The 26,436-nt window shown below is 37.6% G+C and overlaps 1 protein-coding gene across 1 annotated transcript in view; it reads left to right on the top strand.

The window, feature by feature from the left end:
- PPP1R21 (protein phosphatase 1 regulatory subunit 21) overlaps positions 1–26,436 on the top strand; it is a 59,203-nt gene extending 32,767 nt beyond the window's left edge. Inside the window, exons 14-22 of the mRNA XM_081069158.1 lie at positions 3,267–3,394; positions 5,802–5,954; positions 8,479–8,571; positions 11,229–11,471; positions 14,621–14,653; positions 15,845–15,961; positions 18,357–18,455; positions 19,488–19,616; positions 21,907–26,436. Coding sequence (XP_080925284.1) covers positions 3,267–3,394; positions 5,802–5,954; positions 8,479–8,571; positions 11,229–11,471; positions 14,621–14,653; positions 15,845–15,961; positions 18,357–18,455; positions 19,488–19,616; positions 21,907–21,936 — 1,025 coding nt within the window. The 3' untranslated portion in view covers positions 21,937–26,436. The remainder of the gene's footprint in view (positions 1–3,266; positions 3,395–5,801; positions 5,955–8,478; positions 8,572–11,228; positions 11,472–14,620; positions 14,654–15,844; positions 15,962–18,356; positions 18,456–19,487; positions 19,617–21,906) is intronic.

Genomic DNA, 26,436 nt, shown 5'->3' with positions numbered 1-26,436 from the left:
GTCTGGACAGTGGTCCTTCCTGTGGCTTGTCTTCAGTTATAAGGCAATTTAAAAGTCACTCTGCCTCTGGAGCTAGCCTTGGTTGAAGGAATCACAGCTTGAATAGACAGTCTTGGTGGCAGGTGACAATAGTCAATCCTAACCCTGCAAAACCTAGTCTGGTCTATAGAAAATTTAAGGGACTGGTTGTTGCCTTTTTCCTGTGCAGCTTTTGATTTGGGGAGCTCAGACTTAAGTAGTCCTCTATTCTGGGATTTTACTTAACCTAGAAGTAGGCCACTGAAACCACAGGTAGCTCTTGGCTACAGGTTTTTTGTCTTTCTTTTCCTAAATTTGCCTGTGGTGATATTATGCTTTGCTCCTGCTAGTGGTTTCTGCCACCATTCCTGTAATGGAGGGCCTAGAGCAGTGGAGGGTAGCTATCTAATGGGGGAGGGGGTGTCTTAAAACTTCATTTACATTAAAAATATCCTCATTTTATTTGTTTCTATTTTATTTCATCTATAACATACAAGGTTTCCTAAGGATGCTTTTGTTCATACATTACATAAGGTTGAGAAGACTTACCAAGTGGTCCAAATCAAAGACCGTTACTGTCGTTATTTAGCATGAGCTGGTAGAGATTGTGGGGGGATCAGAGGCTCCTTAGGCTCCCTTTATGCCTCCACTTGTTTTCTGTCCTTGAAAATGCACAGAATATAAAAAGAGAATGTTGAGAAACATGAAGGATGTTTGATAAGAGTATGGGGTCCTGTTGCTAGGTTTACACTTCAAATCTCTTTGCCTTGCTTGGAAGACTGTTGTGTATCTCATGAAAACTCAGAGCGAGCATTAACTGGCATTAACAGAAGAAGCTTGTGTTTAAGAGAACTCAAGTTTCAAACCTCTTCCCTTGCTGCTTTGCCCTGAATAATTGCTTGATCTCAGTTGGGAGGCAGGCAGGTAGGCTGGTCTCAGTATAAAAAGAGAGATAGAAATTTATAAAAATGTATTCTATGTGAATTAATCTTTTTTTTTAAAGATTTTATTAGGGAAGGGGAACAGGACTTTATTGGGGAACAATGTGTACTTCCAGAACTTTTTTCCAAGTCAAGTTGTTGTCCTTTCAATCTTAGTTGTGGAGGGCGTAGCTCAGCTCCAGGTCCAGTTGCTGTTGCTAGTTGCAGGGGGCGCAGACCACCATCCCTTGTGTGAGTTGAACCGGCAACCAAGTGGTTGAGAGGACGCTCTCCAACCAACGGAGCCATCCGGGAGCTCAGCAGCAGCTCAGCTCAAGGTGCCGTGTTCAATCTTAGTTGCAGGGGGCGCAGCCCACCATCCCTTATGGGAGTCAAACTGGCAACCTTGGTTCAGAGCCCACTGGCCCATGTGGGAATCGAACCGGCAGCCTTCGGAGTTAGGAGCATGGAGCTTTAACTGCCTGAGCCACCAGGCCGGCCCTGTGAATTAATCTTTTAACAAGGGGCATTCTAAGTTAGAATTGTTGATCTTTAGTCTCAGCTCTAAAGCAGGTAGACTCATGAGAGATAAAATAAAAAAAAGTAAGCATCTCTGTTCTAGGTCACATGATTTCTTTGTTCTTTTTGGAGTTAAATTTAATGTCAAGGAACACCCTAAATAATTAAAATATTTGGACTTAATAAAAAGTAAACAATTGAATTGGGAGCATTATTATTGTCAGACTGTGCAATAGAAGCCATGTAAGTGTTCTTAGTATTGTGTGTCTTTCATAAGTATCTCAGTCACCTAGCAATCAACCAAGATTGCCTGCCAACCAAGTTGTACTGTAGCATTGTACACTTCCTGTAAAATATTGAATAAAACTTTCTTTGGTATATAGAAAGAAAATATCTGCATCAGGGGTTAGCAAGTTCAGCCTCCAAGAATATTCAACGTTCTAGTAGAATTTTTATTCACATGGATATCGTATAAATAGGTAGAGGATAATCATTTATTTTTAAAAATACCATATATTAAATATAATAGTGATGTAACCATTAGTTGGTTCCTTTGCTGTGAAACTGTACCATAGTAATGTAAGATGTTAACAATAAGGAAAATTGGCTAACAGAAACTCTCTGTAACTTTTCTATAAATCTAAAATATATTAATTTTAAGTTGTTTATACGTGTGTGTATATGTATATATATATATATATATATATATATATATATAAAATACATGAATAAAACAATTCCCTAGTTTTAAAATTTTAGTAAAAATATTTTATTCATAAAGGAGTAATTTTGTGTTAAAATATCATGATCATATTAGGTTAAATCTCAAATAGTATCTCTTTCTAAATAGTCTTATTTCCTCTTAACTATCTCTAGTCTAAAAGCAATTAAATGTCTTGATTCTGAAAAAAATGAAAGTCTCTGTATACACACCTGCTATAAAAATTAATTTTTATATTGTATGATTTACTTTTAGCTTTGCTGGTAATGATAACACTGTTATAACAGAACTGTTCGAAACAACTTTAGAGGAGGCTGTATTGTAAACGCTTTATTATTGAAAACTAGAATTACCCTTCCTTATACATCAACATTGTCTTACTAATTCTCCCATTTTCCCTTATTTCCAGGACAAAATCATTCTGTTTCTGAGAGACCCAGAAAACCCCAAGCTTAGCTGTTGGCTAGTTTCACTTACTGTAGTTTCTCTTAACATGTTTCTATCTAAGCCTCTCTCCTGTGCTTCTCTAACCAAAAGCCTTGGTTGTAACATTCTTGGACTGGAGGCAATAGCACATGAAGCCAGACACTGGAGTGTCCAATCCAAATTTGGCTATGCAAACATTTCTCGTTGTTAGGAGTGTGTATAAGCAAACTAGCTAAGGTCTAATAAGAATTGTGGGACATCATGCTTACGTTGGCCATTCTGTTCCGGCCTCATGGTTTGCTGATATGAGTATGAGATAAATTGTCATTTGTGCCTGTTGGACTATCAGATCAGGGTTTTTAACTGGTAAATACTGGTCAGGGTCATTTACCCAACACTAGGGTTAACATTCAAATGAAGGAGAATCAGACCCACAAGCTGGTGGCTATAATGGAAATATCAGGATGGTGTTAAGAGACCCTCACTTCTCTCGGTCTTTCCATGTGGATTTATGACCTAATTGGTATTCAGCACAATCTTGATATTTAGGACCATTTTTTGTCAAATTTACTTTGTAAATTTCTAACAGTAGATATGAGAAATTAATCTGCTAGTTATCTAGTATATAGGTAGTAATGAGTTCTCATTGATTGCTTTTATAGATATTTCCAAACATTATAGTCAAAAAGCAACAATAGAGCATGAACTTCCAACAGCAACACAGAAGCTCATAACAACAAATGACTGTATCCTCTCATCAGTAATGGCATTAACAAATGGAGCAGGAAAGGTAATTTTTCTCTGGTTTATATTAACATTAAATTCAATTCTTAAATATGCTCCTTTTTTTCTTTCCTTGAATGACATAGGAAAGTTGATCTGTAAAAGGATTTTGGAATAACAGGCTTTTTTGTAAAATATAGTTGCCTCTCTTTTCTTCCTCCCTACCCAGTACTTAAAACAATATGATAGTTATTATTAAGCATTTGTGATGAGTAAGTGGATCACTCACTCTTTATGTTTTAATGAAATACTTGATGGTTTAAAGATCCTACTTGGTCTCAGTATTGATCCTTGTGTATACCGAAGGTCTGCTATTTAGCAATTGGGATACATAAAAAATAAAAATATTCTGTTAATATTTTGGTTTTCTTCCCCCAAGCTTTTTGTTAATGTTTTGGTAACACTTGTAGTCATGCTACCTCTGTGGTTCTGTACCTTAAGAAGTACTTTCAAAGTGACTTCAACATGTGCCTTTTCATTGAACTGTTAATATACAATAATGATCATTTGGATCATGAAGTACTTAGTTATTATCATTAAAATGACCAAAGTGCAGTTTCTTTAAAGCTTGTTCCATCTTGGATATCTAGTTTCAGCGGAAGTCATGCTCTAGGAATGCTATAAATGTTCATATGGCTATCACCAACGGCTTTAGAGATTAAGATTTCTATGAGAATTACCCATATGTATAAAACTAAAAGGACTGTATTCGGGATTGTTTTAGCCCATTTATTTTAACAGACTCCATAATTTCTCAAGGAAATGCTAATCTCCACCTCTGTATACCATTATTTTTCTGACAGGTTGACCATAACTGAAACAATTTTTTTCCAGTGGATCATAAATTATGTCAGATATTCAGTGTCATCCTTCCCAAACTGAGACTGGTGTTGGTGACAGTTTGCTGTAGTTTGAGGTCATCATGAAAAGGTTTTATCTTGAGGCTCTGTCAGCTCACAGACCTGTGCCTACAGGATTCCTCAGCTGGAAGACCAGCCCTGCTGCCTCCTCTTTTACCTACAGCCAGGCTGGGAGCTTTCTGAGGATAATTCTAACTTTGATTCAGTTAAGAAAAATGCCAGAAAAGGAGATGTTGGCATTTTATAGGAGTCTCTGTATTTGCCGTGTTTTATGAGAACGCTAGAATATTAAATACCTGTATACTCATAGCTTATTTTAGATTTGCTTTGCCTGAAACCTTAAAATGTTTCGAGGAAAGGTAGTTGATCTTTGGTGCAAATTTTTTATAAATGGTTTTTAACTAAAATAAGTATCTGAACTAATGTGAGTTTGAGATAGCTTAATACTTAGCTAATGTGATTTGATTAAAAAAATTTTAGTATATGTGCTGCCGAAGCGAGCACGATTAAAATAAATTTTATTGTTTGTAATTTAAAAAAAAACCCAGTGGGAAACTGTAACATACGCATATTAAAGAACATCTGGGAAATGTAGACATATTAGAAAAAGTAAAGAAAATAAACCTCACATATGTTACCATGACCTAAATGCAAACACTGGGTAAATGATTGTCCATGTTATTCCAAGGAATAGATAGCTCAAGATTTTTAGAGTCCTCATTTTCTTGAATACTACATAACATAGAATTTCATTTGACAAAGTAAAATATTAATGAAAAATGTAACCTTTCAGGCCAATTAATTGTCTGCCTGCTGAGCAGTTTTTGCCAAGGGAGAATACTCTTTCATAAGTCACTTTTTCTTATTTATCAACATAGACTACTCTTGAAGATACCCAAGACTTTACTATTTCTGGCTAAGACTTCTCTTAGACATTTTTATTTATGCCACCATTTCGCCAGATTCAAAATCATGGCTCAGCAAAATTGCAGTCATGGATCTTTGTGGCTGCTTATGTAGATTTAATAAATGTTTCATTGGAAAATGACAGGGGTCTGCTTAATTGTCTATTTTATTTGTAATGTATAGATGGAGATTTACAGAATTAAATTTAAGTAGACATTACGTATTCAAGGTGCCTGTGTCATAGCTTATACTGGAATGTGAAACATTCAAAATTAAAATACAAACGGAATGTGTAAACCCAAATATGTGTATTTTGAGAGCAGTGGAAGAATTAATGAGGTCGAGAGCTCATGAGCATCGTCCAGGAACTTTCTAAATCAATCAGAATCAGTTTTGGTTTTCAGGAAGAATAAAACTTGTCTAGATTAAGACCTGTCAGAAGTCTGCTCTCTATTTATACTGTTACTGTCTTTTTACTGTAAATCATTGCCTAGGAATTCTCAAATAAATAAATGTGGGCTTTTGGGCAGGTGCTGCATTTTCATTTCTGTTCTCAGTATCTTTAACTTTGTTTCAAAAGCTGTTAGATATATATTTTAGATACACTATTGGAAAACAAAATCTATCTTCTTGTTACGCTTCATTTAGATTGCATCTTTCTTCAGCAACAATGTGGACTACTTCATTGCTTCACTGAGCTATGGGCCTAAGGCAGCAAGTGGATTCATCAGCCCTCTTTCAGCCGAATGCATGCTGCAGTACAAGAAAAAAGCTGCTGCCTATATGAAAGCTTTGAGAAAGGTTTGTGAGCTGCTGTTACCATTTAAATCAGAGGAAACATCAGAAATAATTCCAGAGAATGGCACGAGTCTTTGCACAGTTCATATTATTTAGGTTTCACACAATTTTAAGGCACAAGTAGTTGGTGTTGGGTGTTGGGGGGCTCTTTGGGGAGGAGGACGTGACAGAGACCTAAACCTTCCCTGACAGGTGATGTATGCATAGGTCATGTTGGACTCATGTCCCCAGTGCCTGGTAGAGAGTTCAGGACGAGGCAGCCCATAAGTGTCAAACCAGAAAAATCTTAAACTTGTATTGATCGAAAAATAATTGAAATACATTTATGATTTTTATGTGAACATAGTAAGAACACACAATCATTGCAAAAAAGAAATGAGAAGATGCAGCAGTGCTTTAGGAAGACAAGTATGGTCACCCCAAATCCCATCTCCCAAAGCTTGCTGCTCTTTGTTGGAGTATATCAGTATCTATATCCAAAACAAGTTTAATGTGTGTCTCTGTGTGCACACAGACACACGCTATAAAAAGCAGTGTATCTGGATACACACGCTGCTTTAGAATCTGTTTTTTTCCTTCTTAATGCAGCATGCATATCTTTATATATCAAAAAATGTATATCTATAAATATTAGGTTGGTGCAAAAGTAATTGCAGTTTAAAAGGTTAAAAATAATTGCAAAAACCGCAATTACTTTTGCACCAACCTAATATAAATTGCTATCCTTTAATACCTCTATAGAACTTCATTTTGTAAATGTGTAATAATTTAATTAATCTATTTCTAGTGGATTTTTAGGTTGTTTCCTATTTTTTATTGTAATGTGCAATACTACAATGGATATTCTAGCACATGCAACTTTGTGCCTTTGTTTTTACCTTTTTCTTCTTATTTCTTTTTAACTTTTAGTTAGAGATAATACATAAATACATTCTTAGGTTACATTAGAACATTACAGGTAAATTACAATGTCTAATTCTACTTCTTCTCCAGAGATAAATACTGTTATCGGTTTGGTGTGTGACCTTCCAGACTCTTTTGGAGTGTTTATATGCATCTATATAACCATATAGACAATCCAGAATATATAGAACATCTTTTTTTATTGTTTTTAACCTAAATGCCTGTTTCATTGTGCAACTTGCTTTTTTCATTTAAAATGTTTTAGAAATCTGTCTATATCATTACATATGGTGGCCAGTATATCCTTTTTAAATACAGTATAGAATTCTATAATATGGGAGTTTCATGGTTCATTTAGGTATTCTCTTATTGGTGGTCATTTAGGTTGATTCCAGTTTTTTACTGTTATAATAATACTGCAGTGGATAGCTTTGTAAATGTCTCCTTGGGCACATGTATGGATCCAGAAGTGGAATGTTCTGGATCATGTGGTTTGCACATTTTAAGTTTTAATATTTATTGCCAAATTGCTCATAAGAGTGGCTATACTGTTTTGCACTTGCAGCGATGTATAAAGCTACCTATCTCCCTATTTGTCTAATTATTTTAATTATATCTTTGAGATTAATTCCTAAAAATGGAATTGCTGGTTGAAAGTCTGAATGTTTCAAATTTTGACACATTTTTCCAGACCACACTTCAGGAAGGTTACCTATTCATAGTTTACCATTAATAGAAGTATAAATTTAACCCATAAATTTCGTATTTGTCAATCTCAGAAAAAACAAGCTTCTTTGTTGTTATTTTAATTTATATTTATTTGCTTATTACTGAAGTGGAACATCCTTTCATAAAGTTATCATTAATATTTATTCTGTCAACTCCTTGTTCAAGTCATTTACCTGTTTTTAAATAAATGTTCCTATTATGGTTGAAAGCTCTCTATATTGAGGGTTTTAATTTTGTATTTATATTGGAAATACTTTTTCCTCAGTTTGCTGTAGTAATTTTTCAAAATAGAAGTTTTAATTTTTATGTCATCAAACTAGTCTTTTTCTTCAAGGTAGTGCTTCTCAGTAAGGGTAATCTTGGAAAGTCAGGGCACTGTCCATGATTATAGAGATAGTCACCTATATTTTCTTCCAGTATTTCTGCAGTCTAAATTTTTAGATTGACATCTTCAATCTGTCTTGAATTTATTTATTCTAATACATGGTACAAAAGTAAGGATCTAAATATTTATTTTTCTAAATTAATAGCCGGTTGTCCTTGCACCATTTAGCCAGTCTACCCTTTCTTCACTGACTTAAAAATTCAACATTTGTCACATAATATATTTTTGTATATGTCTTTGTTTCTAGATTTTCTGTCCTATTCCTTTATCTTTCTAATTTGGTGCAAGTCAGTATGGTTTTAATTACTATAGCTTGTAACAAGCTCCCTTTCCTTATTTTTCTTTCTTAAAAAAAAAAGTTCCCTCCACATGTATTAAAGGTAATAATAGCCTATGCTGGCATACATCTGAATTTACTATCAAACCTCATTTAGTATTCTTATTTGTGTATGTAGGATCAGAGGGATGATAAGATCTTTTTCTTTAATTCTTATTATGCTTTTTCCATAGCCCCTCTCAGAGTCTGTGCCTTATGAGGAAGCACTGGCAAACCGGCGAATCCTTCTTAGCTCTACTGAAAGTCGAGAAGGCCTTGCGCAACAGGTATGGCACCTGGGAAATCATGGTACTTATTAAAGAGCATAACTGTTAAATCCCCTGGCAAAGGTTTTTAACATACACAGGGTGATTTGAAAGGCTATATAAGTAAATATGTAAAGTTAGTTGATTACTTAACACATGCTAAAAAGTACCATTAGCATAATTCTTTGAAAAACATTTGTTGGTACTCTAAATAAGTCATTTGACTCAATTGGTGCTAACAGTTGCCAGTAAAATAATATCAACACACCTCAGCCACTACGATTCATTCTTTCTTTAGGCACTAGATTTAAATGTCTGAAATAATGAAGCAAAAGGGGAGAGGGCTAGAGACTTAGTGAGTTATTTTCTTTCTTTCTTTTTAAAGTGGTGAAAGAGTAGTTTATTAGAAGGGATAGTACACTTCAAAGAAATAGAAACAGACCGAGCAGTAGAGAATGGCTCAAGGGCCCAAGGTGGCATTATTAAGAGAAAAAGTATACTCCAAAGGGTTTGGAGCAGGCCAAGCAAAAGAAGAGGCTCAAAAGGCCGAGTTATTTTATTTCTTACTAATGAAATATTAAAGAATGAAAACATTGCAGTATTCAGTTGGTCAATTGAATTTGGGGGCAGGCGGACGTAAGGAGGTACTGTCTTTTTCCCAAGCTGGTACAGCTTTACACCAGTTTAGTTTTTGTCAGAGATTTATTTGCTTTAATACTGGTTTTTAGTTTTGGAAATGTATATTTTAAAGAGAACCCAATTAAACTCATCTGAAATAATATTTTGTCTATGCTGACCTTATTTTCATTGGACACATATCACTTACCTTTTCAACATTAGTATTCTGTGATATTGGAACTGAAAATTTTATCCACAGAATAATTCCTGAGACAAACAATAAAATGTGGAATATCTAAAAATTTGATTTGGGATTTTCTTCTTATTTTATATGAAGAAACTAAAACTCAAAGAAATGAAGCAGATTTATCCAAAGTAACTAGTAAGTGGCGGAATCATATGACTTCAATGCTATAGCTTTTCCCACTCTGCCATTGCAGGCTAGTCTGATAAGCCCCCTGGTCTCCCGCCCTTCCTCTCTAAACTGAGAATACTATCTACCTTTCATGGTCTTTTAAAGATAAATTGAGCCAGTGGGAGGCAGTGTGATGTAGTGAAAAGAATCAGATGTGTGAGCCAGACAGATGGGGTCCCAAATCTGGGCTCTTTCATTTGCTAGCTTAGCAGGTGGTTGAGCTGCTGGGAGCTTTAGTTCTCCTCTTTGAGAAATGAGAACTGTCAGACTGTTAGGAGGCCTCCGTGAGATAATGGGAGGAAAGTGCCATGCACAAGTGCCTGGTACTTGCTTGTTGCTCAACCGTGATAGTTGATAAAATATTTAGAATTCACTATAAAATTTTACTTTTATGTAATTCTCAAGCTTTTATTTGCCCTGAGAATTAGTTGTTTTGTTTTTTTCAACTTCTTATTGAGGTATATAACATACTTAAAAGTCTGCAAATCATTAATATATATCCCAATGAATTTTCACAAGTAAACACACTAAGGTAACCAGCACGTAGATAACATGTTTAAAAAAGAACATTTCTTTATTTCTTTATATACGGCATACCTGTAAAAAAGTTGCTAGGCCCCCAGAAGTCTTCCTCAGGCCTCTTTGCGGTTACTACTCTCCTCACCACAAAAAATAACAATTATCCTGCACTCTAATATCATAGATTAATTTTGTTGCCTGCTGTGAACTTTTTGTTAAACAAGATTATGCAGTATACACTCTTTCAGGTCTGGCTTCTTTCATTTGACATTATATTTGTAATATTCATTTATGTTATATGTAGTTGCAATCTGTTCATTTTCATTGCTGTTGAGTATTCTATCGTGTGTATATACATCATTTATTTATCCATTCTTACTGCTTATGAGTATTTGGATAGTTTCAAGTATTTGGCTATCATAGTGCTGCTATGACATGTCTTTTGGTAAATACGCATGCATTTCTGTTGGGTATATGCCTAGAAGGGGAATTGCTAGGTCATAGAGCATGATATGTTCCTTTTTCAAAGATCCTGCCAAAAAGTTTTTTAGTGTTTGTCCCAAATTCTACTCCTCTGAACGCTATAGGATAGTTAACAATTGTTCCCTAAATATTCCCACCTTTGTATTTTATGTGTTTTTAATTTTAGTCATTTGGGTGTTTTAAATTGCTTTTTCTTGATTAATATTGACATTGAATACCTTCTTTTTTATGTTTATAGTCTTGTTCAAGTGCCTATTCAAGTCTTTTTAGTTTGCTTTTCTCTACTGGGTTGTCTATCCTGTTCTTATTGATTTGTAGAAGTGCTTTATATGTTCTGGATATTCTTCCGCTATTGCATACATGCTTCTTGGTCTACTTTGTGGCTTTCCTTTCTGCTCTCTTAATGACGCTTTTGATGCATAGAGATTTTTGATTTTATTATAGTTCAGTTTCTTAATTTATGGTAGTGCTTTTTATTTATTCTGTTGAATAAATCTTTTCTCATGCCAGGGTCAAGCTTTTTTGTTTTCATCTCTGTGAGGTAGTTTTGGTTTACATTTATAAGGGTTTTTTTTTTTTTTTTTGGCCACTAAGTTTTATCTGCATTATCCTCTAAGGTGCAGAACTCTCTGTTGCTTTCAAGGTTCAGCAGAGTTTGGAGAAGATTTCTAAACTGGAGCAGGAAAAAGAACATTGGATGTTGGAAGCACAATTAGCCAAAATCAAGCTGGAGAAAGAAAACCAGCGAATTGCAGATAAGCTGAAGAGTACAAGCAGTGGGCAGGTGGCTGCGCTGGCCCCGGAGAATGCGTCTGTGGTGAAAGCTACAGGCCAGGAAGAAGCCTCAGCGAAGGCTGTGCAGGAGCCAGTTCACAGCACCAGTCTGGTAAGTGCCATCTGCTTTTAATGTGACTCGGTAAGGATCCAATCTAGGGTTCAGCGTTGACCATCTAAATGGCACGTCAGTTTATAACATCAGTAATTCATGTGCTCTAGAAAAAGCAGCTCCATTAAATTCCCTTTGATTTTGCATGAGACTTCCCTACAGTGAAGGCCATGTTCCTAGAAAGATACAGTAAGTCAAATTTAAGACGATTCTGTTTTTCCACAGAAACATTTATAAAATAGAATTATGTTTCCGACCAAGAGCTAAATGCCTAGCTCTTCTTAGAAATGACCACAAAAACAATTTTTAATGAATTAATCTGGTAGGTACATGCGTAGATGCTGTGAAGCTTTTTGACATACATTTAATACAGAGACCCATCAGGTTAATTACAAGTATATTTCTTCCTTTTTTTTTTTAAATGAAAGTTTCTTGGGGTGACGATTGTTAGTAAAGTTACATAGGTTTCAGGTGTACAATTCTGTAATACATCATCTATATATTCACATGTGTGTTCACCTCCCAGAGTCAGTTCTCCTTCCATCACCATATATTTGATCCCTTTTACCCTCGTCTACCTGCCCCTCTCCTCTTAAGAGTATATTTCATAAGGCAGGGTACTGGCATGTTATCTTGCAACTTCATATTTCTTGCCTTATATTTCATTGCAGTGATTTAGAAAGTGAAGAAACATCTCTATTGGAGTTAACGGATTTCAAAGTTACTTTGAGAAAAGTTTACTATAATATTCTCCCCACTGTTAAAAAAAAATTAGAAAATCTAGGAAAAGAGAAATCAGGAAGAGAAAAGAGAAACAACCCTCATAATCAGAAGGGTCTCATTAGGTGTATTTTTACAAGCATTTCTCAAGGAACTTGAGGAGAACCATGGTGATTTCTGCAGCCTTGTCCTAAGGTGGGTGACTGTACTGCAGCTACTGATGCTATTGAAGAACAGGTCATGGTCCTGCTCAGCTTTACCTTGTGTGTGACAAAGAGCATACCTGAGAGCAACATATGCAAACAGCTTTTCCTTTCAAGATGCATACAGACCGCATTGCACATTGACAGTGTCAGAAACCTGATTAGTGTTCATTTTCCTAGGTGTGATAATGGTATTGTGATCATTTAGGAGAATATCCTAATTTGGGGAGATAAATGCCAAAGTACTTAGGGTAAGGTATTATAATGTCTGAAATTTACTTTCACATTGTTCAGAATAAATATATACACACAGGTAAGTAAGGCAAATATAGTAAAATGTTCATTATTGAATAGAGATCGTGGATATACAAATATTTTTTATACTTTTCCCCCCAAGTTTCTGTACTTGTATGTATGAAAAATTTCATGATAAAATATAAGGGAGGAAAAAAAAAGAATAAACATTTTTTAAAAAGCAAAAAATATAAACCCAACTTCTCAGAGTTATGACTTGAATGGACCCCATGCTTACAGGACTATCCTACAGGGAGCCCTGTACAGAGCGCTGTGGGGTTGCAGTGAAGGTGTCTGGAGGGCGTGGGGAGGATGTCACAGAAAAGGTCACGTGAGTGTGCTTTGAAACTGAGCAGGAGTCCAAGGCAGGAGAAAAACATTTCAGACCGAGAGAAGGGTCTCCCCACAGAATTCTCCTTCCCTCTGCACATGGCAGATTCCTGCCAAAATGACCTGGAGACAGTAGAGATAAAGAGAGATGGCGTTTTCCGCCTTCCTTGGTGTTTCCCACTTTTCAGCCTTTCTTTTTAATGCCTTCTCATTTAAGATATAGTTGAGATGCCTCATTTGCCACATTTCCCATGAACCTGAGTTTTGGTCATTGTGTTTAGATGGTCAGGATTAGAGACCCCAAGACATGGTCAGCCTGCTTTCATTGTTCACAGTCTAGTCTATATAATGGAATTTATTCCTGTCTCTTAGTTGCTCTCAATCTAATGGAATAAGAGCTTGGATAGACATCTGTGGAGAGAAGAGGTGTGCTGTCCCACATATTCAAACCATAACATAGGAGTAACTGGTAAGGGTGGGGACTCAGAATAGATGCCAAATGTAGTCGTATTTGGACATATAAAATCAAATGATTGGTGTATTACTATAAATAGTTTTTAACTGAAAGAGAAAGACTAATTGCACTCCTGCCTCTGTGAGTAGAAAATTATGGCTCTTCTATTAAAAAAAAAAAAAAAAAGTCTTATGAAAGACACTTTTACAGCAAGGTGGGTATGACATTCATTAGCACACATTTAGTGGATATAGTGCTCACTGTTCAGAGTAATACTCTTGAGGATATTATTTAGAATCTGTGCAGACTGTTTACTGAGTGTCATCTTTGATTAACAGAATCCATTGAAACTGAGTTTTCAATAGTTTTCTTAAGTTATTATGCCCAAGCACGTGCCCTTCCACCTTGAACAATAACCTGAATTTGGTAATCATGACTATCTACTTTTGCAATCTTAATCCAAGCTTTAAAACTCTGGAGGTTGGGGTGGCCAGTTAGCTCAGTTGGTTAGAGCATGGTGGTAATAACACCAAGGTTGCAGGTTCGGTCCCTGCATGGGCCACTGTGAGGTGCACTCTCCTTAAAAAAAATAAAAAATAACCTGACAGCATTTTAATGTGCTTAAAATTACATTTTCATTAATTTAACTCAGAAAAAATTAATACTTATTGATGTCACAGTAACGTTGTATCAAGAATGTATTTCTTCTTCCTCTTTTTGAATTTTCAGCCAGAGTATTTGTGTTTTCTCTTTGGAATGTTCTATTATTATGATCACCATAAAACTGTCTTTACCACCCCCCATCCTCCCCTTGGATATTGCTTTGGAAATAGGCATAGAAATGTCAAGATGAAAAAAATATGACAAGATGTGTCAGCTGTTCTCTCTCTCTTCCCAGTTTGTTGGTTTCAGGGAAAATGGCTAACAGCATTTTGATAGAGGAAATAGTGATGATTAGGATCCATTATTACTCATCCCCAAGTACTCTTTCCTAGTAGTGAAGGACGATCTGAAGGTAATCTACTACTCCAGTCCCAATGCGCTTTAAAACAGTAGGAACTGAGAAGAGAAAGTATTACAAATGTTTAAACTAGTGTGTTTGAAATGTAAACAGTCTGTTCTAAAGCGTTTTTTCCCTTATGTTCTAGATTGGGATTTTAACCAGGACATCTGACGGTGAGGTAATGTATCCTTGACATCATGTTGTTTGTTAGTAAATATCTGGCTGAATGTTTGTTGCCAAAGTCCTGTAAAAGTCAGATTTGTCTAATTGTAATTTCTGATCACCATTGTAGCAAGTATGGAGCCAGTCTTTCCCCTTCCACCAGTGTTTCCCCTTCCACCAGTTGATTTTCTCTCTGGTTCCACTTTGAGTGTCACCAATAAATTATAGCGTGTTTTTGTAATTGCCTCATTGAATGACCTGACTTGGCAGTTTGATAACGTGTGCCTTGAGCTCGGCCATCAGCTCACTGGCGTACTGTGTGAGTCTGAGAGCCTGTAGCTCTCCCAGTGGGCAGGCTGGGAGAACAGGGATTTTCAGGGCCTGGATACAGTGTGCTTGCTACTTGTTTCCAGCCCTGGAGTGAATGAACCCAGGTCAGATTTGGCTTGTCACATCGGTTTGCACTTTTGAGTTTTGAAATTTTATAAGATGTAACTTTATAAATAACCATTAAAATAACACTGAAGTCATTCAGCTTACTGCTCAGTACAGTGAGCTGGTAAACACAGTTCAAGAAAGTTGGTAAATTTTTTGATTTCCTTATTGGCCTTATACTTTAGGTAATTTCAAACTTTTGCATGTATTTTTTTTAACTAAATTCAATAGTGTGTCATTGCTAGAGTAACCTAGAAGAACTGCTAATCTGGGACAAGGGTCATAAATTGTTTATTATAGAAATAGTTTAACTGGTTACTATGTTTAAGAGCATTAAAGCTGTCTTAAAATAATTAAGGGGAAAACAGAATGTTCAGATTTTAGGAGTTCCAATCGATGGTCCCTTTTTCCCTGCCCTCTTCCAATTAGAGGAGGATATAGGAGTCAGACAGATGGAGATTTTGAAAGTCGGTTTGTGGCTAATAAAAGCCGATAAATGGACATGGCCCAGGGCTTCCCAGTATTTCTCCTCTGTTCTCTTGAAGCTACAGCTTCATCCTGAGATAGACAGGATGTTGGAAAAAGACATTTGGAACATTTCGTTTACCTGCCCTATCTGAAGTTTCTTCGAGTGTAGGAAAAGTATGATTCCCCGTAAAATTTCAAATGAAAATGTACAAAACATTATCTCCTTCATTTTCTAAAGTGATACTTTTTTTCTAAAACTGCTTCATCTCACTGGCATTTATTTAGTTATATATGCTCTATTTAGGTTCCAGATGTGGAATTTCGTGAAGACTTAATTAAAAATCACTATATGGCAAGGATAGTGGAACTGACGTCTCAACTGCAGCTGGCTGACAGCAAGTCAGTGCATTTTTATGCTGAGGTGAGTGGAGAGTTAGATTTGGGTTTTTTTCTAACCCCTTCAGGAATCAGGTCACTGTGCTTGTCTCCTGCTGTTCATTAGAAGAGAGAAGTCAGTGTCTGTTCATATGGTTGGAGTTCATCTTGATTGGTCTATATACCATCCAGAAATCTTCCTTTCAATAAATACAGGACGGATTTATCATTGCCAAGTTACTGAAAGATAGTTGAAACTTCTTACCGTCAGGTAGCTCTTCGTAACCGTCATATAATACCGTTTCCCCGAAAATAAGACCTAGCCAGACAGTCAGCTCTAATGCATCTTTTGGAGCAAAAATTAATATAAGACCTGGTCTTATTTTACTATAGTATATACTATATATATATATTTACTATAGTATATACTCTTACATAATATATATAATATAAGACCAGGTCTTATATTAATTTTTGCTCCAAAAAATGCATTAGAGCGGATTGTCTTGTTAGAGCTAGGTCTTATTTTTGGGGAAAACACGGTATATGTTTTGGAGCAGTATTATTGTAGATTACTGGTTTTAGAGTAAAAGGCAGGTCACATTCATTGATCAGGGGATTTTTGTATAGGGAGAGTAAAAAGCAAAATATAGCTGGTTCTTTTTTTAATACTTTCCAATTTGTAACTGACAATTTGTGGAAATGAGTAAAATGTGGTAAATGATAAAAATGTAACCTTTTTCAACTTTTAAAAGATACAAAATCTTACTTTTTGTTACATTTTCTTCTTTCCTCACTAAATGGTTCATTTTCTTAAGAGAATCAGAAAAACATAATGCGAGATAATCAATAAAATTATATACAATTCATTGATTAGAAGGAGAGAAAAGGAAGGAAGAAAGTACAGATCTCAAAGCGTAAGAAACAAATGATAAGATAGAATAGATGTTGCTCAACATATAAGAATACCCATAAAGTCTCTGATTTGAAACTTTATATTAAAAGGTCAGATAAAGATGTCAGATGGAGCATTACAATGCTTTAATTGTTAAAGAAATTGAAGAAAAAAAAGACAGTACCCTTAATTGGGACCTGACCGTGTGATTTTTCTCCTATAACTATGGAGATGGAGAAGTTGCAGGAGGCCAGTTACCAAAAGTGGAGAGGGGCTTTGCTTCTTTTTTCCTGCTAAAATAAATGATGTGCCTAGCTCTGTGTTCACAAGCAGCCATTACATACCTATCTGATGAGCGGGTCATTAGTGACTGCTTATTGAGCTGTGGAAAATGGGGAGGACAGCAGACAGAAGTGCTGGAGTGCTGCTCATCTGAGCCGCACGAAGCAGCAAAAAATCATGTCCTTATTTGGATCCCTGACTACCTCCTGAGTTAGTGTCCTCGAGTTGATTGTCATCTCCACGAAGACCCAAGCCTTGCAACACTCTTTCCCTCGTTTTCCGGCTCACTAAGCACATAGATGTTTGATTAATAGAGGGCAGTTGATTTGGTTGGCTGAACTTTGCTGAAATGAGTGGGGAATTTTTGAGGCTGTTTTAATTCCAAGAGACTTGCTTATCTTCGTAAATGTCTTCAGCACAATTATGATACAAGAATTTTTAAATTGTCCTGGTTTTTTCTCGTCTGTAAACAGGAAGTGGTGACCCCCTGTATGTCTTTACTGGAATGGTTAGTCTGAGCGTCTGATGTCGACACAGCATTCAAATGTGTCTCAATAGATGCTCCTGGTCAGTCTCATGGCCTTATCAGAAAATGGAGCAATCCTTTTAGTGGCACGTCCTCTTTGAACAAGAGTGTGAAATAGATTTATTCTTTTTTCTTCTGTCTCTGGATAGCCTAGGTTTGGTAGAACCCCCAAAGAAAGCAGCTGGGATCTTTACAGTCCTACACTCACTTTCCCCCCCAATGTGTATGGAGCATAATGTATAGAGTAGGACTGTAAAGCTTTTGTTGTTCCTGTTAACGTGGTCTTTAATAAAGGACTTAAAACACAAGGGAAGTATCTTAGGGTCCATATTACATGGTCAGATGCCATTGATAACATGTGAAATAACCACTTCTCTTTTTGTCTAGTGTGAGTATAAATAAATCCTGGGTAAATGTAAAAACGTCTTGTGTTTTTTGTGACCACTGGTCATTGGACTAGAGCTAGGAAAAAAATCGTTGATGAGCTTGGGTTAGTAGAGTTTTCTTTTTCCTTATTAAAATGATGAGAGTGGGGCTCACATCTTTCTTTTGTGTACTCCAATGTGTGGAACAGGCCTGTAGGTACTCAGCAGACATTTGTGGAAGAAAGGACGGGAAGGAGGGATTGAGGGAAGAAGGACTTTGGCTTTGGGGTTTGTTTTCTAGTAACCTTCCCTGAAGTAAATTTGCTTTTGGGAAATGCTCCCTGGGATAATGGAATGCTTTCTGATTTAACAGTGCCGAGCACTCTCTAAAAGACTAGCCTTGGCTGAAAAGTCTAAAGAGACACTGGCAGAAGAGATGAAAGTAGCCAGTCAGAACATCAGCAGACTTCAGGTGAGTTCATAAGTGTTACCTAAGCAGTTTTCATACGTTTCTTCATTGAAAGTCCTTGGGTGGCAAAGTCAGCATTTCCTTTCTACAGGAATGGCATTCAGCTCTAGACATACATTTTTCTAACCACTTTATTTCTAACTCATTTTAAAGTAACGTCTTACGTCAGGCAAAAAGTGGTTGTATTGTTTGTTTCTCTGACTTGATTTTAATTTTAAATAGTTTTGTAGTCAGCATTTCTATAAATAAGACATATTTCCCCGTAATCCTTTCTTTCTCTCCTCCATGTTAATGCCTGTCATTGTGGGCTATAAACTGGTTTTGTTCACCTTGCTTTTATTCTGTTTCTTCTCTTGACTGTTTCACGAAACTGACCTAAATTGGGAGGTAGGGCTGCAAAATATTTCTCCTCACTCACTGCTTTGTTTTAAAGCCTTGTTTCCAGAAAACTCCTATTAAATATAAACATGATACAGGAAAAGAAATAACACAGTAGCACAGCAACACCCACTTCCTCCTCATTTCAGATTAGTTTCTCAGATTAGCTAGGCGCACAGGATTATATTTTAAGGGGCCAGAGAGAGCCTGAGAGATGGGAAGAGAGAGGAAGGTGCTTCTTCCGTGGAAAGTACTGCCTGTAGGACTGATCCAGGTGTGGAATGGTGGGAAAGTGCCAGAGACAGGCTTCCCCACCTCACCAAGGGCTCCAGAAAAACTGAGGAGATTTGGAAAGATCGAGTAGTCCTCTCGGTTTTTTGCGACATTGTTATACCTGTCATAGAAGGAAACTCATTTTTGCAAAGAGATTCAGAACATATTTTGAAGGCTGAGAAAAACTTTTTCCCCATTCCTTTTAACGTTGTTCACTTGTTAGTCCTGTGGCTTAACCTTCATGTGAATTGGTCAGATAGGTCATGTAGGTAAATTGCTTTTCCAAAAATTTTTTTTATAAATTAGAAAAGCTTTAGAATTGTGTGACTAGTGGCGTTTTGACGTTTCTTTTTTCTTTTTTCCCTCTTTTCCTTTGCCGTTTAGGATGAACTGACAACTACCAAGAGGAGTTATGAGGATCAGTTAAGTATGATGAGTGACCACCTGTGCAGCATGAACGAGACATTATCCAAGCAGAGAGAAGAGATCGACACTCTGAAGATGTCCAGTAAGGTGAGGCAGTGGAAGGAGGTAGTCTCTCGGCAGTATAATATTGAATATTTCATGTGCTTCACATAAGGTTTCTCACTGCTGGGCATTTCAGGAGCTGAAGGTTAAGAGATTTAAAGTGTTTGTAAATCGTTTTTCTTAATATCATTGGTCCCCTTACCCAAAAGTAAAATTAAGTTTCTTTGGCTGAGTTACAAATTAAGAGAAGCTCTGACCTCTAAGGCCCAATGCTGTGTCCTTTGTTTTTTAGCATTTCTGCTACTGTTGTATCAATGTGGGGTACTCTTAGGTGGTTTATGATTGGAATTGCTCTTTTTTTTTCTATATGAATCTGAAATGGTGCTGTTGAAGAGTAACCTTCTGTAGCAAATTTATTCTCATATATATCCATATACCTGAATGTCTTCTCCTTTTAATTCTAAAAATTCCCTTTGATTTCATTTCCCATAAAGCCTCTGCTTGTCCAGGCTGGAGCCAGTAGATATTTGTAGTATTTTTATGTTGAAATGTATATCCACATAGTGTGTCTCTATTGTTGTAACATGATGTATAGACTTTTTTACCATGAAAAACAGGCTTCAGGGGGCCAAGGACTTGGTTCTATACATCATCTCGGATACTTGGCACAGTTTGGTAACTCAGATCATAATATACCACTACCAGCTGGATTTAAGTTTCCAGCCTATGCTCTTTGAAACTCACTGCTGCCCCTTATTGCCCTAATGGCATTTATTGAGTTCCTGCTATTTGCTGGCATAGCAGAGGAAACAGAGATGAACAAACCCTAGGTTTAGCTTAGTGTCTGCGAGTGGTGGTACAGGGCACCATTCTGCTCAGTTGGCATCTCCTTGGAAAATGTATCATGTATTGGCATCTCGTTATGTGGTTTTGTTTCTCAGTGTAGTTTCATTGTATCGACTGGCCTCTGGCTACTTCGAAGAGTGTCTGGGATGCTTTTCTGGGACATCTGTCTGGGATGCTTTTCTGGGACATCGTGTGATGATTGTAACCAGCCAATATGATTCTGATTATGGTTCTCCAGTTACTTGTGTTTCAGGAAACTTGAGCTTGGAGGTAGGGGGTGGGGATTGGTCCTCTTGAAGAATGCCTCCCTTAACCTTTTTCTCTTGATATTCCAGCAGGGAAGCAGCTAGTTCACGTAGAAAGCACATTCATTGGAATGACTAGTATGAGAAAGCCTGTTTTAGCACCTAACATATGAAAGAAAGGAGCAGTGTCTACAGGGAAACTTCACTTCGGAGCTGCAGAGGCATTTGGTTCTGAATTAGAAGGGTTAATGTTGAGTACAACAAAGCTCATTGCAGCTACTTTAGAAGTTAGGGAATTTTCAAGCCCTCTCAACTTTTTAATCTAGTCCTTAAAATATCTGTCATTAGTAAAACACTGAGTTAGAGATCCTTCTTCTCTTTGTAGTTTATATTGTTAACCTTCCTTTGATCATTCTGTGATCCCTATTGCTTTTATCCCCCCTACGTGTCTATTAGTAATTCAGATTGCTATGGCATTATCTTATGGCTGAGTTGACATGGTCTCCCCTGGATACCAAGTAGACATCCTAAAACCATTTGCTTGCTATTATCTTGCTCTTAATATTTGTATTCTGCAAGCATTTCCCACTTCCATGAAAAGAATGTATTTGTACCTAATAGTTAAGTATAGGAACTTAATTACGATGTTTTCCTAAAAAGTGAACTTCTCCAGAAAGAAGAAAAGTTACTCAAAACTGGAAAGTCCAAATCTCTATATGTGAGGGAATTGGGTGGGAATAATTTAAACCATCTTCGCTCTTGCTTGTTCTCAACCAGTATCTAAGCTTCCTTTTGACTGATAATCATTGCCATTTGGTTGTTAGTTGGCACATATGCAAAATAAGTATTAAGACCTTTAAAAGGTATTTAATTAAACAATAAAGAAACATGTTTAGGCTAAAATTGTTTATGCAGTTTCACAAAATCAAAAACTCCCTTGTCTTTGGAACAAAAGGATTATTTGAGGTTTGATAAATCCAAGATAGCTTTCTTTTCTTTCTTTATTGCCTGTCCTCAGCCCCCAGGGGGATATGGTCCATGAACTTTAGAAAGTGGGGAGAATTAAAACTAACAAACTGCTTTGTGATTACTGAATAAAAGTTAGCAATGCAAGGTTATCGACTATTCTCCTGGAAGTTACAGTTTTCCAAAGTGAAATATGCCTTCCAGACAACTTCGTCTATAAACGATGGGAATTATTGTTCTTGAAGTTTGTGTTCTTACTGTTATTTTTCTTTGCACAGGGAAATTCTAAAAAGAACAAGAATCGGTAGTTTACACATAGCTGGTTGGTGACTTCTTTCCAGAGCTGCTACTGCTTCAGGGAGCTGCAGGGCTGCGTCTCCACATCCAGTTCTGGCCGCCTTCAGGAAGCTGGAGTGTTGTCGGACCTAGTAAACTAGTCAGTGTTATAAACGGCCTTGAAACATTTAAAATATATTTGTAACCAGTAAGGCAAATAAGGCAATACCAATTTTGATGTTGACAGTAAAATGGAAAACTATACACATACCATGGATATTGTAGGTTTCCTTACACTGTTTTTACTGTGCACTTTTTAAAATTAGGTTTTGATTTCAGTATGTAAGAACAACAAATATTTTGTATATTTTCAACTCAATTGTATGGTAATTGATTTGGTATCTATGGAATAGATATATGTTTCTGGATAAAATGCTTACATTGTCAAACTGTCGTTACTTCTTGCTATAATGAAAGCAGTTTCCAGATTCTTTTTGAAGACTTTTTCATTCTCTCTCTTCCTCTCTCTCTCTCTCTCTCTCTCTCTCTCTCTCTCTCTCTCTCTCTCTCTCTCTCTCACTCTCTGAGGGAGTGGGCCTTGCAAACTTCAGATCTTGTGGGTTTATTATTATTGTCTTCAGCTCTTCAGTACCCTCTCTGTGTTGGAATAATAGCTTAAGGAAATTGATGTCAATAAATTCGTACTTATATCAAACCTTCAGTCTCTCTATGAAAATTTGGTAAAGGAAACTGAAACCTATTAAAGTAGTACGCTTTACAAAATTTACCAAATCCTTGTTGACTTAGATATAATCTTTCTAATCCTCCAAATTGGAATAATTGTACGATTAATCCTTTATTAAGGCTTTGAGTTTTGCCTTGAGAGGTACTTGTAACTAGACTTCAAGCTAGGACCCTGAGCCCTTTCAGGCTCCCCGGTGGTTTATTTTAGGAACATTGTATTATTTCAGTATACACCTCGGGGGTGTCTCTCCCAGTACCCGCATTGCTGCACCTTTCTTCTGAGTTGCTTGCATGGGCCCATTTCACCCCCTGTGCAAGTCCCCGGGTTGGAGATGTTCCGGAAACCCCTTTCTCCCTACCTCCCTGCCTGTAGCTCGACCTCTCTTGAGCCTCTTCTCTAGGCATTTGTTAAGCACTGCCTCCCAAAAGCTTTATTCTGGTTTGCCTGAGACTCCCCACTGGCTTCTCTCGGTGCTCAGCATGTAAGCTGAGCCTCCGTCCCAAGTCCTCCGCTGCCTGCTGTAGGGCGAGACCGGCTGGTATGCTCAGTCTTCACAGTAATGAAGGTGTTTGGATTCTGCCTTGGGGATCTTTGGTGGGTCAGCTCAGGCCCATTCTTCTGGCCCTTCAAGCCCCCAGACCCTTGGCCCTTTTTGTGTTCTGTGACCTGCCCATTTCCAGTTCTCTAGCAGCTGAGCCAGCTGTTTTCATTGCACCTAGGCCACCAAGCACTGAGAGGATAACATCACTTAACCTCGCTGATTAGCTCCATCATCAACTTAGGGGTTCCAGCCTCTGCCAGGCCTTCAGTGTTCCCCGAAATCCTTTTGGCATTTTTACTCTATTTCTGTTCCTCCTTTGAGGGTTTGGGACAAACAAGTGTTCATCTGACTTACGACTTAATGAAATTGTTAGCTGCTGTGTTGAGAATAGATTGGGGAGCAGTGGTGGAAGCAGAGTCCAATTAGGAGGCTATCGTAATAATAGGAGCCTTTTGAGAGATGGTGGAGGAATGGACCATGTAGTGGCAGTGGAAGTTGTGTGAAGTTTGTTTCTGGATTTATTTGAAGAAAGGGTTGACAGGATTTGTTGACAGATATTGTCTAAAATTGCGACTCCTTCCCTCTATACTTCTGTTGTTCTTCTCTGCTTTATTTTACTCTTTAATACTTAAGCATGATCTAACAGACAATATATTTACCTGTTTATGTTATTTATTGCCTGTTTCCACCTCTAGAAGATACAGCGCCATGAGGGCAGGAGTTTTGGTTGGTTTTGTTCACTGCTGTATTCCCTGTACCCAGAACACTGCCTGGCTTTCAGTGAATATTTGTTGAATGAATGTTGATTGGACCAGATGTGGAGTGTAAGAGAAAGAGGCGTCAAAGAGGAAGCCAAGGATTTTGGCCTGAACAAACTTGACTGAGAGAAGACGGAGGGAGGCGCAACTAGCTTCCACCTAGTTGTAGCGTAAGCTGAACACCTGGGAATCACCTTTGATTCCTCTCCCCCTCACACATCTTCTTGGTTCTCTTGTTTATTGAATCTCCCTGCCTTTGCAATATCTTTCAATTCTATTCAGTTGGTGCAAAAGTAATTGCGGTTTTTGCAATTTTTTTTTTTAACCTTTTAAACTGCAATTACTTTTGCACCAACCTTACAACTGCGCCTTACTTGATATCTTTATCGAACCCTGGCTACCTATTGTCTGGATTACTTATTTTCCTGTACTCCAGACCTCCCACACTTTTCACCAGAGCATCTTTCTAAAACTTGTCTCTGCGGAGTCATCTTCCTGATGGAGAGGTTTCACATGGCTCCTGACTGTCTGCCGGGCACCATCTAGTAGTGGAGTATGTGTGTGAGACGTAGAGCTAACCGTCGCACGCTTTCTCATTCTCTTCCACATAGCCAGTATACTCTCCCTCCACCTTTATGAAAACCTTCAGATCTCTGGGTCAGGAAAAGTAAGACTTTTCCTGAGCGATGGACCTGTTTTTCTCTTAGAGATGGTGTGAATCTTGGGATCGTTTCCCTCTTTGCTTTGGTGGCTGAGACCTGTATCTTCCACTGGCTGTGAGCTCCCAGACTAGCCGTCCTTATTGCCCTGCATGGCGTCTGGCCCCAAGGCCCGCAGGCAGGACTTGTGGAGTACTTAGTGCATCCTGGGAGGTTTCCTAGGGCTGACGGACAGGGCAGGACTGTAAGGGGTGCAGTTCGTTTCCTGGCAAAATTGTCCCTTTTAAACTTACCTGGTAAGATCTTCGCCATCTTGGCAGAACCCCTTCCCAAGGCGTATAACAACCACCAATTGTTAACCATTTACTGTAAGTCAGGCATGGGTAAGACTCGATATGTATTACTTCCTTTAAACCTCCAATAACTGTTGCTCATTTGTGCTATTACTATCCCCACTTTATAGGTAGAAAACTACGGCTTAGAGAGGAAAAGCAGTTTTCTCCATGGTCATACAGCTCATACATAATAGAGCTGTATCATGATGAGATAGAGTCCGGATCCAAATCCAGGCTAGTCTGACTCTAGAGCCTGGATTATTCATACTGCAGAGTGAGCCTTTTCAATGGGGGCGGGGATATTCAGTTCTGTACCTGCAGGTACTATATGTTTGTAGAATAAAATATTAAATTTCTCAGTAACTCCAGTACTTCACTCAACTTTCCCTTTCCACGTCTTCATCAAGTACCCCGACCCCTTCTTTCAGTCAGCTTTTAGTGACTTTCTTGGGCCAGTGGCCTGCCCCAGTGTGCCTTTGGTCTTCTTTCTCTGACCCTTCACTTTTATATACATATTCCACGTTATACAAACCCTCCTAACTACTGAGCTCTGCATGTAATATATTGACGCTGTTGTGCTGCCCCCTCCTAGTTTACTTTCTGTACAAACTTGCTCTTTCTTTAAAGGAATTTTCTACCACACACAGAAGTAGAGAGATGGGTACAAGTCCTTACTTCCCCATCACTTGTTACGAAAATTTTGTCAATCTTGTTTTATTTTGTTTCTGCACTTTTTTTTTTTTCCTGGAGTATTTTAAGGCACTTTGCAAACATTGGGCCATTTTGCCTGTAAATCTTCAGTTATGCACACCTCTGTGAAGATGTTGAGTGCTGACTTGTACATCTGCCTTACCCATTTCATCATTCATTCAACAATTGTGTGTGGAGAGCCTGCCGTGTGTTCAGTACTGGGGAGGCAGTGATAAGGAAAACAGACATGCTGGTGGCCCTTGAGAGCTTAAAGCCCCCTAGTGGCACAACAAAGGATCCTGTAAATGTGTAATTGCAAATCGTATGCTGTCCATTGTGCCCTGGGACTGTCTCAGAGCATGTTTGTGTTTTTAGCAAAGCTGTGGAAAAACAAGGCAAAACAACAAAAACAGTCCCCTGAGCCTTCCCCCAATTTCATGCTCCCCAGAGGAAACCACATGCGCTCGCTGTTCTGGTATCTGTCTCCATATTTCCAAATAGCATGTTACTTGTGTTTTCCTGTTGGGCATTATCAGTTGACTTCACATTTGCAAGATGAGGATTTGCCTATATTGCATCTGTCTCCCCCTCTCCCACTAGTCACATACACATATATACTTTTTTTTCTCTTCCTGTCTCCTCTTCAAACTAGTTACATCAAGAGTTTGATTAGGTCAATATCCAGGATATATACTTTATTATGATTATTAAAATGCTGTTGATAGCTGAGTCATATAAAATGCTATGATTACTTTTCCTTTCCTGTACAACTTTTTGTTTTTCCCTGGAGTTAATAATTATCTT

This window comes from Rhinolophus hipposideros (assembly GCF_964194185.1).
Source record: "Rhinolophus hipposideros genome assembly, chromosome: 12".
In the NCBI taxonomy this organism is placed as follows: domain Eukaryota; kingdom Metazoa; phylum Chordata; class Mammalia; order Chiroptera; family Rhinolophidae; genus Rhinolophus; species Rhinolophus hipposideros.
Note: the sequence above shows the minus strand (reverse complement) of the source record. Positions and strands in the feature narration are given on the sequence as shown.